Source organism: Musca autumnalis, unplaced genomic scaffold (genome assembly GCF_047663935.1).
Source record: "Musca autumnalis isolate F117 unplaced genomic scaffold, ASM4766393v1 scaffold_1, whole genome shotgun sequence".
Taxonomy (NCBI): Eukaryota; Metazoa; Arthropoda; class Insecta; order Diptera; family Muscidae; genus Musca; species Musca autumnalis.
Genome location: NW_027411644.1, coordinates 277,551,828 through 277,569,261, shown reverse-complemented (window position 1 = coordinate 277,569,261; position 17,434 = coordinate 277,551,828). Strand labels below are relative to the sequence as shown.

The following is a 17,434-nucleotide window of genomic DNA, read 5'->3' as shown; positions in this document are numbered from 1 at the left end:
GAATAAAATCTTTTGTTGAATATCACAGAAATTTTTTCGAATTTCGAAAGAAAAATTCGGCACAAATGGACACCAACCTAGCACAACTCCAACTAATTTTCACGGACTCCTATAAAGTTTAAGTTAAGTAATCCGCAATTAGAACTCTTTTGTTTTTGTTATATAATATAACATACCAAAATAGTCATCAGCTGTAAAATCCTTATATTCACATTTAAAAATCATTGTAAATTTCTGTGCATCATTTAAAAACAGCAGGTAAATTGGTTATTCTATTTGCAAAACAATATCCTATTTGCCTTATATTACGGACGCTCTCCCGCTAGCTGATGGTTAAATATGAATACTGTTTGTTTTTAGTTGTTTTGTGTGTGTGTGTTTACTACACTTGTTCCAAATATGGCATCCCGTACTCCTATTGCTACTATTGTTCCCGTTGCCTGCCTTTTGTTATATACATTTTTTGTGATTTAGGTTGTGTGTGTGGAGAGAAAAGCAATCTAAGCCATTGTTCAAGCCCCGAGGTCAAAACATTGTGAATTTATGTTAAGGGAACGTGCTGTTGTGCCGTCACAGAAAAAGCTTGCCATAATGCTGGCATATAGTGCTCAGCACCTTTTCATATACCAAAAAAAAACGAGATATTAAACAAAAGCATATGTTTTGTAATAACCCAACGATTGGCTATTTACCACAGCAAAGATATTTTACATTGTCATAGATAGTAGCGGCGGGAAATTGCAATTTGTTACAGGGAAATTAAAACAAAAAAATCAATTTCATGTATTCTTTAGGCTAAAGGCAACAATTAAGCTCCACAGATAGACGGTAGACGATATTCGTTATAAGTTAATCCTATTTTTGTCGAAAATATAAAAGTTTAGCATATTGGTGGAGGCAATTTAGGTTTTTATTCGTATTTGTTTTTAGTTCTTAGCATATGATTTTATTTTGAAAACATATCCGTTTTATTCTCACACCCATCAACCACACAGGCAATGTTTCCAATTTAATGGAGAAACAAAAGTTTACCACCGCCGCAGCAGAAAGGGGTTTTTCATTTATATCAACATTTTCTACAAAGAGTATTGTTCACAGGAACAATGGCATTACTTTGGATTTCCTGTCGCCATTGTCCTTTCCGTTCCGACTTCCTTTCGGAAAATTATGAAAAGCGTGTTAGCTGTGGCATGTGTTTGCGAACGCTTTGTAAATACACAAAAGATTTTTTCGTTTTGTGCTATAAAAATTCAATCTTTTTGTTATATTCTTGTCGTTGTGATTAAAAAATTATTTTTAAATTTTAGTTTTATTCACACACGTGTTACCTTCAACCTCATTTCACAGGCACACCACATGTACCGAGTGTATACATTCGTACATACGTATGTGGGTGTATTAATTTGTACTTTAGAGATTTAAACCTTGTTGTTATGGTGGAAGCTGCGTGTTTGCTAGAATGGTTGTTTTATTCGTTGAAAATTTGTATTTAAAATTTGAGGGTTAGTTTTATAGTTTTCAGCACACACATCACGGTGCTCTTGAAGCAACTTTAAATGGAAGGTGCTTACACCTGGGAAGTTTTTGCGGACTCGGAAACTATAATGTTTATAGATGAGAAAAATTAAAAAAAAAAATCACCCTATTTAAAAAACCACCCTTTTTAAATAATTCGCGGTTCTAGTTGACATTTTTAGGGGCTTTTTAGGTTTTCACGAATTTGCTTGGAAACCGCAAGTCCTATCGAAATGGGATTAAAAAATTATTGTAGCTATGAAAATTCTCTACAAGATTGACCTTTATGATAATTTCGTAAGTTTTACCATTATTGAGATATAGAAGTTCAAATTGGGACAATGCATTGACTGTATCGCTACCTTATACAACAATGTCATACATGTTGAACCTTAAATAACTTCAAGTGAAAACCGCTTACGTCTGGGAAGTTTTTGCGGATTTTGAAACAGCAATGTTCGTAGGTGAGAAAAAAAAAAAAAAAAAACAAAAAAAAAATCGTTGGAGGAATTTTTAAATAAATTGCGTTCAAAGTGCATGTTTTTAGTTCTTTTTTTTTGGTTTTTCACGATTTTGCTTGGAAACCGTAAGTCCTATCGAAATGGGACTAAAGAAAATTTTGTAGCAGGGAAAATTCTTTACAATATTGACCTGGATTATATTTTCATATGTTGTACCGGTTTGGAGATGTAGGAGCTCAGATCAATCATTTAGATTTTTGTCTAAGGTCTTCAGGATTTTGCTTGAAAACGGCAAGTCCTATCGGACTAAAGAAAATGTTGTAGCTGTAGCTCTACAAGATTGGTTTTCGCACCCTTTTCCTAGTTTGTACGATTTTTGAGATATATAAGTTTAATTTGGGAAATTGCAGTCATGACACTGTTTTATGATGAGACGATACAGTCAGTGCATTGTCCCAATTTGAACATCTGTATCTCAAAAACGGTAAAATCTACGAAAATATCATAAAGACAATGTTGTAGAGAATATTCATAGCCACAAAATTTTCCTTTGCCCCATTTCGATAGGACTTGTGGTTTCCAAGCAAAATCGTGAAAACCTAAAAACCCTTAAAATAGGCGACTTGAATCGCGATTTTTTAAAAAGCGTTCTGGCGATTTTTTTTTTGTTTTTTTTTTTTATTTTTCTCATCTAGGAACATTGTAGTTTCAGAATCCACAAAAACTTCCCAGGTGTAAGCACCTTCCATTTAAAATTGCTTCAAGAGCACCGTGTCATATACGCACACAATCGTTTTTCATATTATTTTACCTTTGTCAGGAAGTAGTAGTACAGAAATATACTTAAAATTAGTGCACACATATACATGAGTGATGTATAATTAATAGTATATTAAGATGGGTAATTTGGGTATGACATAATGGATCAAAAAAAGTCAGAAACAATAAACTCAGATGAAAGAGCTACTTCTCCAATAGAACGGCCTCAAAGTGCTACGGTTATAAGGAACAGAGAATAATGATAAATGAAACTGTTCGTCGAAAAGAAAAATACGAAACGAAAGGATGTTGTATCCCTTAGGTGACGTAGGGGGTGGAAAATACCACAACGGTCCTGACTGACCCAAATTGATTCCATCTCATGTGTATAATACCCTTCAAGTAGTGAATCTGCACCTTAAATGTCCGGGCTCTTTACGGAATAGGTGCAGTTTACACACTGGCGGATGTAATTGGAAAGTACAAAGCTGATATTATCGCTGTACAGGAAATATGATGGAGTCGGGCTTACGTAAAGACCACAAACGATTACGCATTGCCTTATGACTGCCATACTTGAAAGTTGAGAAAGGTGTTCGATTAATGCTTAAACGGAGGCTTAAAAACCTGATCTTCAGATTCATCTCTATAAATGAGAGAATTGCAAAAATCCGTACAAAATATGTCGAAAAGTATCAGTCTGCTTTGCTGACAGACGTATACCCTCAACCTGTGTGAATTGAAACACTTTTTTCCCAAAAACGTATGTATTTAGGGGGGTCTACAGAATTTTGGGCGTATGAACTTGCCGACAAAGATATGGATTAGGATAAAATCTCAAAAGTTTTGAGAATGGACCGGCATAGTCCATTGTTCAAGTGTGTCTTATTTTGGGAGTCATTCCTCTCGATAAGAACATTAGGACCATCAGGAAACATAGACTTGCCCACGAAAAACATCATATCGCTGTAAACAGGACTACTGGGAGTACCTTTGGTAAAAATTTCCACAGGATTCTCGCACAGTCCCTTAAGGGGTTATGGCCACTTACAAATTTTACAAAATCGAAATTTTGTACAGGTAGAGTAGAAAGTACAGGTAGAGTAGAAAAATTTCGAGTCGATCGGCCAAAAATTAGCTGAGATATGAGCGTTAGGAAGAGAAAATTCATTGCGATTTGTATGTAACATCGACGTTTGAAACGCGGTTTTCTCAAAATGGCATTTTGGAATGCGGTGCCCACTGTAGCTCGAAAGCGGATGATCCGATCTTCATATGTTTTGTGGGATTATTATACATATAAAAAGCTTGTAGGCGAGAGAAATTTTGACGGATTTATTGCGAAAAACTATTCACTTTATTAGTTAAAATCAAAATGTTAACTTTGACAGTTCACATTTTTTTAAAAAATAAATATTTTAAATTCCGTTTCGCTTACGTACAAGATTTTTAGGTTCTTGTTGATCCCACAAAAACATGTTCTTATCGGTTTATTCGTTTTCGAGCTACAGTGGGCATCGCAAAATGCTTTAGTAAAGTTTTCGTAGGCGGCCAATAGTCAGAACAATCTGCAATATTTTTCAACAAACAAAATATATTTTTTCGTGCTTTTTTAGATTCACTTTGGCAGTTTTGTTGTGATGTGTGTTTACTTTTTATTTTTAAAGTAAGCCCGTTTAATCACATATTTGTTGTTTTCAAATTTTAAAAACAACAAGTTTTTAAAGTGGGTGTAGTTAAAATTGATTTACTTTAGGGAAGGGCAGAGAATACTAGTTTCGTCCAACGCCACTTGGACTCATCAGTTCTCTTAGTTCTTTGCATTGAAGCAAAGAACTCTTCCCCAATTTTATGACGACCAGAGCTCAAGAATAAACGTAATAGATGAATTCGTTTAAATGCGAATTCAGCAGAAACATTTAAAAAATCTCGTAGCCGCATATGTAGACCAAGTAACTACTTCCCACTGTTATGCGTCAAATTTTAAAAACAACAAGTTTTTAAAGTGGGTGTGCTCAATAAGTGGCTATAACCTTTTAACCGCACTTAAACCAAAATGTTGATTATATTTCGAGATCCAAGGTGTGAACCAAATTGGTTGCTCCGTTTATGAGATGTGGCGCTTACCATTTTAGCGAATATTTTAGAACTTTTGTGGGGGAGGTTCCAGAAGGAGTGGGCATATAAACATTATCTGCGAATTTTATTTAATTTTCGAAGAAATACTACGATATGCAAAGTGTGGACCAACGCCGTATTCGGTTCGGGAGTTGTCGTGCGCACCAGCCGCTACACATACTGGCCGTAGGAGTTTTTTTTACAGTTTTCGGATCATTTTCTCATAGAGTATGGACTTGCCACTGAAAAAACATGTACCCTTGTAATAGGGGCCTTGAGTGTAACATGTTGCAAGAAAAATCAAAACGATTCGAGCGGAGGTCCTAACCTGCACTTTTCCGAAATTTGGTGTGGGAGGTACCCGAAGGAGATGACATATATTTTCCATATTTAACCGGATCTATGTCTCGTAGAAATAATGCGATGTGCAAAGTATGGATCAAATCGGTTACTGAATTTGAGAGTTATCACACCATTTTAGCGAAAAGTTTTGAATTTTTGTGGGGGAGGTACCCGATGGACAGATATGGCCAATTTTGGAACTTAAACTAAGTTTGGACAAAATATTACGAAGGCCGAATTTTGGACCTAATGGGCTGATCCGTTTGAGAGTTATCATGCCCTCCAGCCACTACACATGGTGCCATATGGGTTTTTTATCGCTTTCGGGCCATTTTGTCAGGGAGTATGGACTTCCCCTAGAAAAAAACTTGTACTTGTACCGCAGCGAATATCAGTTCTTACGAAAAAAAAAAAATCAAAACGATTCGAGAGCAGGTCTTAAACTGCACTTTTCCAAAAAAATTGTGTGGGAGGTACCCGAAGGTCCGATATAGTCCATATGCGAACCTGATCCATGTCTACTGGAAATATTATGATATGCAAAGTGTGAACCAAACCGGTTAATGTTGGCTACTATTTTATCGAAAAATGTTAAAGGTTTGTGGGGGAGATACCCGAAGTGGTGCACACAACTTTCTGCGCGCATTGATCAGATTATATCTTTGTACGTCGACAAGGACCATCCTATAGCTCTATGAAAAACTGGTTTAATGCATTCAATCGTGACCGACACTCGCTAGAAACCGAGTGGCGTGAGGGCAGTCCAAAAATGGCCGTTTTGCCAGAAACAATTAAGCCGTGAGTGAACGGATCGCCATGTTATATACCATGAAAAAGAGGCATCTTTAGGAATTTCTTCGACCAACTAACATTTGATATTGTATGACCACCGGGCCTCGAAAATGGGGTTTTTCTCGTAAGACAATTTGACAATCGCTCAAAAATCAGGCTCTTGTGGATTTGTGCAATGAAATTGTGAATAAATACCATCGCGGTTCTTTAAACGACGTTTATAAGATCTTCACAGACGACGAATCTTGCATCTATGACTATGAGCCCGAAACAACACAGCAATCAACCGTGTGGGTCTTCGAATATGAGCCAAATCCAACCAAAGTTGATCATTGAAGAAGAACTTCGTAGAAAATAGTCGTCTGTTTCTTCGGCCAAACTGACCGTATGGCTGCTATACGGTGTGAGGAACGTTGGACGGTTAATTCTGAGTGCTAGACAACAATTGGTTTGCCTGTAATTTCCTGAGAAATTCGAAAAAGGAACAAGCGAAGACGAATCCTTGAGCACAATGACAATACGTGCTCTCACACTTCGATTCAAACCAGCGCCGTTTCGACCGGACAAAACGTGGAATTGATGCGTTATTTGCCGTACAACTCTCACTTGGAAGCTAATGATTTTATTTGATTCCTGCACATAAAAAAATGCGTGGTTAACGATTTTTTATCGACAGAATAAGCTATTGAAGCGTTCAAGGACCATAAAGGTGCTTCGAAAATTGATTTGAGCGCATGAAAAGTGTATTGATGATAAATAGTCGCATTTTCGTTATTAGGCCAGAAACATATGTAGTAGCCCTCGTGTGTACTTATCGGCGATCAGTCTGGACAAGCTCAGTATATAGTGACGAAAATGCTAAAATTGTTTCAACAAATAAAAATAGTAGCAGTCGACTTTGCAGGCAGAGATATGCCCTCAGCCAATGTGCATTAAGACTTTCATTTATGGCCAGACTGAATACTGCCTAACACAACTAAAATTCGTTTCCCAAAAAGTCAGGTATTTTGGGCATTTTAAGAATTTTGTGGCCTTTTTGGACGAGTTTGGCAAGTTCAGCTGACAAAAATATAGAAAATTTTGCGCATTTATCTTAAAATTGTGTACGTTCCGATCATATGCGGACATTTTGCTAATAAATTTGATTTTAATTAAAGCGCAAAAATGTTGAAATTTTGCAGAGAGGTACCTAAAGGAATGAATCGACGCAGCCCATTTTGGATGTGAATCTAATTTTGGGTGTCATTTCTTTTGATAACACAGTGAACACAAATTTTGGGGAGATGAAAGCCCTTGGTGAGTATATTAAGACAAATCGATTAGTTGTCAATGAGAGCCGTACCTAAAATTTTCTGAGTGACATTTTTGCAGAACATTTCGAAGCTGAAAAACGTCCTCCTGTGGTATTTTTATAGCGCCTCTTAAAATAAAGTACAAAAAGGACATTGAAGGAAGCAAGTTAGAAGGTCGAAGTGCACTACGAAAATAATCCTCATTAGATTCGACTGAAGACATGTCATCTCAAAAATAAGCTACAGCAACAGTGAACAAAGATATAACGCTAATTCCTGACGGCTAACAGGGTCTCTAGCAAAAACTTCATCACGCCATAACGCGGAAGTTCGACTCACGTCGGATCTGTCCTTTGGGATTCTTAATATACTCATCAAGGCCTTTCTTTCCCAAGAGGAATTGTCCGTGCCCCAGACATTCACCTCCATTTTGTTGCACAGTGTAATTATTGTTCCAACAACTAGTTGGTCACAGTAGGATCTAGAGCTTTTGGATCATTATGTCAGGAAGCAGGGAGTTACCACGTTGTTATTATCAGAACCGCAGGGTCTAGGTTTGATGAGGATTGCAAAACAATTAACAAACAGCCCTTAAACTGCAATTATGCGAAAATGGTTAACGCTTTTGAAGGAGGTGCTGGAAAGAGTTGCTCAATATTGTCTAACCACCAACAATTTGGCGACCGTAGGATTTTTTAATAATTTTTGGACCATTACAATAACATTTTATCGCTGTAAACCGGACCGCAATGACAATGATTTTAGCTAAATTTTTTACACAGCACCTCTCCATCAAAAATGGCCAACATAGAACCGTATAACGGTACCTTCGATTTTGGCTATTTTGAGGATTTTAGCAACATTGTTTACCAAACTACCTGTTTTTACCATTAGAGGTTCCATTGGCCACCAAAAATTGTCTAGGAGTTTTGACCATCTGTAATTCAACATCTGAGGTTCCCAGTGTTCACAAAACTTCTCCATTAAATTTTGTCATCATAAGTGTATGTTTTGGTTTGGCCCCTCTATAAAGGTGCAACCAGTTTGAAGACATTTTCAGATAGATACATTTGTTAAGCTTATTTAGGCATTCGGGGTATCCGTCCATTTAAAAAGTTCGGCCCGGCCGAACTTAACTTTTTATACCCTACACCACACTGTGGTAAGGGTATTATGTGTTAGTGCATTTGTATGTAACATGCCTAAGGAAAAGAGTTAGACCCATAGTTCCTTCTAGGGATATGCATAGAATCACTTTTTGAGTCGATTTATGCATGTCCGTCCGTCCGTCCGTTCGCAACGTACAGGTCGCATTTATTGTTCGATTTGGCTGAAAATTAGGGAAGATCAGATTTTCAGACTAATGAAGAACGCTATTGCTTTTGGTAAAAATCGGTTCAGATTTGGATATAGCTCCCATATATATTTTCGGCCGATTTGAGGTATTTGATGCACCAAACACGCTGTATCTGTCCAATTTTGATGAAATTTGGAATGTGTGATGGAATTAGATAAATGTGCCAAATTATATCGAAATCGGTTCAGATTTGGATATAGCTCCCATATATATTTTCGGCCGATTTGAAGTATTTGATGCACCAAACTCGCTGTATCTGTCCAATTTTGATGAAATTTGGAATGTGTTACGGAATTAGGTCAACAGATAAATGTGCCAAATTATATCAAAATCGGTTCAGATTTGGATATAGCTCCCATATAAATTTTCGGCCGTTTTTTGGTATTTGGTGCACGAAAGACATTATATATGTCCGATCTCAATGAAATTTGGAATGTGTGACGGAATTTGGTCTAGAAATAAAATTTATTTTTTCAAAATCGCTTCAGATTTGGATATAGCTCCCATATTTATTTTCGGACGATTTTGATGCACCAAAGACGCTATGTATGTCTAATTTTGATGAAATTTGGAATGTGTGACGGTGTTTGGTCTTGAAATATATGTGCCAAATTATATCGTAATCTGTTCACATTTGAATTTAGCTCCTATATACATTTTACCTATTCACAGTGGTGTAGCGTATCATATAGTCGACCCCGCCCGACTTTGATCCTTTCCTTACCGGTTTTACTTGTTTAACTTGTTACTATTTCACGCGACATAATGAGTTAGTAGGCTGGCTTGCAAGTAGTTGTGGATACAACAAGTAAAAAAGTGTCAGTCGGCTTTGCCGACAGAGGTATACCCTCAGCCAATGTGAATTGAAACTTTCATTTACGGACAGATAGAATGTATTTAGCGTCTCTTTAGAATTTTGTGGCCCTTTTTCAACATTTGAACTTGCCGACAAAAATGTGGATTACGAATTAACACAAATGTTGAACTTTTGTGGGGGAGGTACCCTTAGGATATGGGCCATTTTAGAAGTTAAACTAAATTTTGACAAAATATTAGGTGATCCAAAGTTTGGACCAAATTGGTTGAACCATTCAAGTGATATCGTCCTAACATTTTAGTGACATTTGTTAAATATTGAGGAAAAGTACCGGAAGTTGGGGACCGGTATTGCCCTATCAAACTAAGTTTGGATAAAATATGACGAAGACCAAATGTTGCACCAATTCGGTAGAACAGTTCGAGAGCCACATATGGTGACATAGGGCTTTTTACACCTTTCGGGATGTTTTCCCAAGAAATATGGACCTGCTCCTGAAAAAACTTTTACTGTCGTAATGGAGGTAGCGAAAGCAAATCGCTTCAACAAAAATCAAAGTGATTCGAGAGCAGGTCTTAAAGTGAACTTATCCGAAATTTTGTGTGGGAGATACCCAAAGGAGTGCACAAATATAGTCCACATTCGAACCTCACCTCCTTCAAGAGTTGTCGTGCGCATATTTTTTCCGTAGATTTTTAAATTTTTCTGAGGGAGGTACCTGAAGGAGTGGACCGACATGGTTTATCTTCGAACTTAAACTATGTTTGGACAAAATATTACGAAGGTCAAATTTTGGACTGAATTGGCAGATCCGTTCGAGATTTATCTTGCGCTCCAACCAATACACACGGTGTCATAGGGGTTTTTTGTATCTTTCAGGTTATTTTTTCAGCAAGTATGGACTTGCCCCTTATGAAACTTGTACCGTCGTATGGGGGACAGCGAATACAAGTTGCTACAACAAAAATTAAAGCGATTCGAGAGCAGGTCCTAAACTGAACATTTCCGAAATTTTTTGTGGGAGGTACCCAAAGGAGTGGACCGATTGAGTCCATATTTAAACTTCATCTAAGTCTGGTAGAACTTTCACGATGTACAAAGTGTGGGCCAAATCGGTTACACCCTTCAAGAGTTATCGCGCGCACAAATTTTCCGAACATTTTCGAACTTTTGTGGGGGAGGTACCGGAATGTGCCGATGAGGCACATTTTGCCCGTATGAAAGTGTATATACCCTCGTTAGCATAAATGCTGAGGGTATAAATAGGTTATACATAAACTTATTAATTGGAAATGTTATATTTATGCGATTGTCTTACAAATAAAGGCATATTTAAAAGTATAACTTTATCCTGCTCTTATGTACGAATCTTTATGAAATGTATTTCAGGTATGTATCACATGTAGGTACACATTTAATCCTATTGAATCCTATTTAAATCACATGTTTCATTTAAATAACAATATACAACGCACGAATAGTTTATATATTTTGACGTATGAATTTTAAGACATGGACTGAAAAGTTCAAGACATAAGGGAAAAAGCAACTAGGAACGCTTTTTTGTGGTAAAGCGAACTATCCCAGCATGCCAAACTTTTGTAGCAACTGTGTAAAAAAATACTCCCCATGAACATGGCTCCCAAATTATTACGAAATAAATAAAGATGTTCTTAAAAAAAATTGGAATTTACCAAGGAGTTTCCTTTAAAATCATGTTTGACTGCCTTACATGCAAATATAAATTTGCTTAATTAAAATTTAATTAACACCCTAATATATGTATCATATATCCACCTGTATATGTAGTTTAATTCACATGTATATTGACGTGTCGTAGTTATTGTTTAAAATGAAATGAAGTAAAATAAGATTTTAATAACACACACAAGCACATGCACACCCTCTAACGCACAGAGTTCACATCACCAATACCATCATCTGTCTATGTAAAATCTCTAGAATCCTATTACCAGCTTATGTAGTTCAAATGGATTTTTTCGGGGTCACCAACACAAAATCTGAGTAATTCAGCAGTAATATGGGATTTTAATAGAACAACAGCCAACAGAGAATAAAACACGTTTTTAGTTTTGTTACTGGCTTTTTTCATTAAAATACGTACTATGAACAAAAGCGAACATTATGATGCTCGGAGAGATAAAGGAAGTGTTGCTGCCATTAAAAGCATTGTAATTAAAAAATCATATAACATACGCTGCTTAAATGTGTACATACATAAATAATTTAGATGAAATTTAATTGTTTTATTTTATGAGGTTTGAACGTAGAGATTCAATGCCATTAGAGAGAGGTGAGGTTGTGTGTGTGTGCAGGATGGCGAATTATTAAATATATTTAACCGAATTAATAATTTATAAGGAAATTTGATATTTGATTTAGTTCATGTAACTATAAACATAGTTTTATATACATATACATACATAGGTATGTACATATGTATGTTAAAGGGTAAATTTGTGTTGTGTTTTAAAACATAATTGTTTAATTGGTTTTTAATTGTTGCTGGTGAGTTATGCGTGTTCTCAAATCTGGGCAAATTTGTGTAGTTTTGAATTTTGCGGATACTGGAGAGCTTTAATTAAGCATATGACTGCTAGTTGAGGTCAGCATTTTATATTCATTTTAAAGTTCCTCCCAAAATTATATACATAACACAATATTTTATATACATAACACAAAACAAAACGAAAACAAAGAAAATACTTGTTGTCTGTTGTACTTACATAACTTACCATATGGCCCCAGTTGGGCAGCCACACGAACTCGTTCTATGACCACTGGTGGATCACTACGACCTTTGGCATTAACAGCATAGACCAGAAATTGATATTCACGACCGGGTTCCAAGTTATTCAAACGAAACTGGGGATTAGGTTCTTGCATACGAAAGATGGGTGCCGATGTTGCCTAGAAAAATAACGAAAAAAGGCAATAGAATTAAAATCATGTCCATAAGACATAGTGACGGTAACGGAGATAGACATAGTTTAGTTATGGACAAGGATTTTGCTATAGACTCTTCATGGTATTGTTGTTTATTATATGAAATTTTCTCAAGCATAAAGTGTCTAGCTAAGTTTCTCTTTTCGTACATCAAAGTTCAGTCAAGCATCAAACAAAATAAAACAACTTTTTCGTACCAAAAAAAAAAAAAAAAAAAAAATCAACACACCAACAAAACTTTCCAATTTAGGAATTATGAAAATAAATCCCAAGTTAAGTAAAGGATAGCCAATAATAGTTACCATAGTTTAGTGGCCATAGAGATGGGAAAATAAGAGCACAACATAGGAATAGTTAAAACATAAACATATCCATGTCCAAGAAATATGCATTTCACCTTAAGTTTGCAACAGCAACAACAACGAGAAATTTTGTTTTGTTACCCCAACAAATAATTATTCATGCCTGAAAATGTTATTAGAAAGTTTTTCTCTGTTGTTTCCATTTCCCAATAGCAAATATTCGGACAAACACACATATATACATGAATTTTTGATTTTCACTTCATTGTGGTTAGGGATTGAAAAATTAGGATTTTTTTAATAGTAAAAAGTTAAATTTTTATTTCTTAGAGTAAGGGGAAAGAGATAATAACTTTTTCATACAACGGAAACAAGGCTCGTGCATTGGAAGGATGTCTAATTGGAGGAAAATATATTGTTGAACTTTTATCTTAAATACACGATTTCGCTCGTACATCACAGAAGGCTTATGCCCGTAATTTCAACGTCTGGGTAAACGGGTAGGTAGCTACCTATTAGTTATCTTTACCTACGCGTTTGGTAATTTCTACATGCCATTTACCGAGGCGTGTAAATTTTGAAATAATGTGGTAATATTGGTGATTTTCATTCAGGACTTCGCGAAATCATTGCCACATAGAAGTGTTTTACAACTTTTAACACATTGGCAACGATTAACCAGGTAAAATCCTTGGTGTAAGTAACACGGCCGTTTTTGACTCTGTAACGTTACCTATGCGTTGAAATTATAAAATGTTGCTTACACGGGAGATATCTATGAACTCACAGATAGTTACGTGTTGAAATTACGGGCATTAAGCGGAGACTTCTCCAATGTTGTTGGACCTTTGTATTATCTGCCAAAATTGCTTGAAGTATAGAACATAGTGAACATCACTTGTCAAAAGTTTTGTATGAATGGGGTTAAAAGTTTAATATGACTAAGTAACTTTAAGTCCACATATACCTGCAGAGTTTAATCACCATTAAAAATGTGATGTTGTCTTGCCGTAGACTCCCATCTTTGTGTATAAGATGGGCTTCATAGTCCGGTCAAAATAGACATTGAAATAGCAAAAATTCCCACAAAGCTGAATTTTGGTGGAGAGCTAGGGTTTCCCATTAGAAGCAACGTCCTAAAAGTCCCCATCGATCCCATGTGTGCAAAAAGAATTATTCGGGGTCAAAGGTAAAAATTTAAGGGTTTTTAAGTTTTCGGATTTATTTTTTGAAAACGGTTGATCTAATCAAAAAGTGACTAAAGTAAATATTGTAGACAGAAAAATTATCTACAAGTTTGACCCTTACAATTTTTTTCTTAGAAGGAACCATTCTTGAGATATAGCTGTTCTAAAAAACACATGATTTTTATGCACTTATAAGGGAAATATGCACATATTCAGAAGAACCGGCTAAAATAAGCGAAGTAATCGGTCTGTCCCCCAAAAATATATATATTTTCTAGAAGAGCGAAATTATAGCTATCTTCTAAAAAAATTCCAACAAAATCGGAGTCTGTTTAGTAGAGTTATTCAATGTTAGAGTCATTTTATGCAAAAATAGCCCATTTAACCCACATGTATAATCGAAAGCCCAACGGGAACGACCCCAACGAAAACTCTCCGATTTTTTTTTTCAAGTTTTGTCCGAAGGTAGGGTTGTTGCGCTGATTACGGAAATGTATAATTTTCAACGGTTGCGGATCCTGTTCGCCGGTTATTAGGCCCGAAAGGCCAAATTTAAAAACCGGGTTAGACCCGGTTCTACTGAACCGATTACTGCAAAGGATATCGTTTGAAAGCTTACGGAAGTATCTAATACATAGTATCGTTACTTTAACCGGTTCGCCTCATAATGTACTTACGCGGCTAATTTTTTATTTGACCTTTAGATCGAGATATCTCGAAAATGGTAAGTCTTTTTTAAGAATCATAAGGACCAATCTTGTAGACAATTATTGAATCTAAAACTTTTACTTAGCGGGCTTTTGCTAAGTATTACCGTTTTTGAGAAAAATTAAAAAAAATGAATAATGCCTCCAAAAATGACCTTTGACCCCGAATAACTTGTTTTGCACACATGGGATCGATGGGGACTTTTAGGACGTTGCTTCTAATGGCCAACCCTAGCTCTCCACCAAAATTCAGCTTTGTGGGAATTTTTGCTATTTCCCCCTTATACGCATGTCTATTTTGACCGGACTATCATAAGCATTGCAGTACATTGACTGCCACCGAACATGTGTATTAGGGTTATGACTTTTTGATATTTTTTTCTTAAAAATGATATTCTGTAGTGAGAATGAACGAACTTTTGCCTATTAATGCCTAAAATAGTATTCATTCTATTCTATTATAAAAAAAGGTTCCGCACAAACCACTATGAAAATAATTATGAAATAAAAAAAATCTCAAAAAAATATTTCCTAAATGGCCATTTGCCTATTAATGGCTAAAATAACTTTTATTTCATTTAAATGTTGAAAAAGGCCCCGCACAAAGCACATTTAATTTTTATGATATATGAAATATAAATATATATATATATATATATATATATATATATATATATATATATATATATATATATATATATATATATATATATATATATATAATATAAAATTATATATATGTAATAATGCGAGGATGAAATGAGGTAAAAACAAACGGTTATGTAATTTTGGTTATGTCGTGTGCCTTTATACCCTATTTTCAGTTAAATATTTGCTTACAGTGAGTTCAAAAAATTTTCAAAAGTTCTGAAGAATACAAATTTTTAAAGCTTTTTGTGCGGAATCTTTTTTATCGAACCAATTTTATAATTAAGATTTTATTTAATCTTAGGTAAAAACTCATCAAAATATCATACAGGAATACGAGGTTGTAAAAAAGTCATAAGCCTTATGTGTATATTAGATCTTTTAAAAGTTATTTTTGTCCAGATTTAAGCATCTCGGTATTTACAAGAACACATGGCTTTCTTCAGACAAAAAAAAAACCAAAAAAAAAAATCAAATTTATCACTTTGTGATAGATGGAGCAAACATTCCGAGGAGCAAAAATCGACAGGGACCACCGCTTTGCTGCAGCAAAGGTACGTTTCAAATTAAACGTAGCAAATAAAGTACGAACAGGAACGCCAAGGAAGTTGGGCATCGGTACATCAGCACAATGGGAAAGTATTGCCCACTCCACACAAAACGGCCGCAAAATCCGTACTTGGATACCAGAGTCCTCCACCAAGGAACCCATGGTATGACCAGAAGTGTCGTTCTGCTACCGAAGAGAAAAATGCGGCATATATGTATGTAGGCTACGCTACAATCAGTAGCACTCGAGAGAGGTGTTGAGAGAACAGGAGAAAGAGGATAAAAAAAGAAACGCAGGAGTGTGAAAAAATCGAGATGTACAGGATCCAGAATGAAGTCGGAAAATTCTACCAAAGAGTGAAACATCAAACTGATGGCTTTGGTACATCCTGCAGAGAACAGCAAGATAATTTGGTAACTGATACAGATAGTGTGCTCAGGATATGGAAAGAGCAGTTTTCAAACTTTTGTTATCCTATTGTTAGGAAGACCACAATGATACCGCAGATCCAATTCCAAAAAATGATATTGAATGTATACCGCTTGGCCAAGATGAGGTAAAGCCAACATTAAACCGGCAGCAGGAGCTGATGGCTTCCAGACGAGCTGTTCCAAACCGGAGGCGACACGCTGATAATTTGTATGCAGCAGCTAGATAGCAACATTTGGCAGGAAGAACGCGTAACCGACGATTGGAACCTGAGAATCCTGTGTCCCGTCTACAAGACTGTGTGTTCTAACTACAGGGGCATGAGTTTGCTCGCGATATTGCGTGAACGACTTAAGCCTATCATCAACGAAATAATCGGGCCATACCAATGCGCCTTTAGACCTTGAAAATCCACCACTGACCAGATATTTACCCTGCGACTACTCCTGGAGAAGACCCAAGAGGAGTAGATCGACACCTTTTATCTTTTTGTTGATTATAAAGCAGATTTCGACAGTCCCTTTGTTCAAAGATATTCCAAGCCATGTCTGAATTTGGTATCCCCGCAAAGGTCATTAAGGTTTGTAAGATGACATTAACTGTTCCTAGGTCTTCAATTAAAATAGGAAAAAACCTTTACGCAGAGTTTGATACCAAAAGAGGGTTCAGACGAAGAGATGGCATTTCGCGTGACCTATTCAACATTATGCTACGATATACAATATACAGATGTTAAAAGAAATGTCATATGTTACCTGCTTACCCTGACGATATTGACATCATGTAAAGGAAGGAACTGATACCTTTAAGAAGGTCAGATTCTCCGGTTAAGGGGGTCTGAAAGTAAACGGCGAAAAAACAAAGTTGATGGTGTCGACGTGCAATGCGTCCATAGAACTCGGACCAACTGTGGAAGTTGGCTCTTATAATTTTGAAGTAATTAAGCACATCGTCTACCTCGGCAACACCACAAACACAACATACATACATGCTATTTTGACTTAATTAAGCAGTTTAAGAACAAAGCCACATCTCGTCAAACAAAAATAACACTTTACAAATCACTGATACTACCCGTGTATGTATGGTTCCAAAGCGTGGGTACTTGCGCAAGCAAATAAGGCAGTGCTTGGTGTGTTTGAAAGAAAAATTCTTCGAAAGATCTACGAGTCAATATGCGTTGACGGTGAG

The 17,434-nt window shown here is 36.1% G+C and overlaps 1 protein-coding gene across 10 annotated transcripts in view; it reads right to left on the bottom strand.

Annotated features, from left to right (window-relative positions):
• side (motor axon guidance molcule sidestep) overlaps positions 1-17,434 on the bottom strand; it is a 704,399-nt gene that overhangs the window by 78,235 nt on the left and 608,730 nt on the right. For 7 of the 10 annotated variants that reach the window (XM_073961267.1, XM_073961269.1, XM_073961261.1 and 4 more), the window contains exon 15: positions 12,201-12,384. In XM_073961267.1, the coding sequence (XP_073817368.1) occupies positions 12,201-12,384 (184 nt within the window). The remainder of the gene's footprint in view (positions 1-12,200; positions 12,385-17,434) is intronic. The other 3 variants (XM_073961268.1, XM_073961270.1, XM_073961266.1) reach the window with 1 other exon arrangement.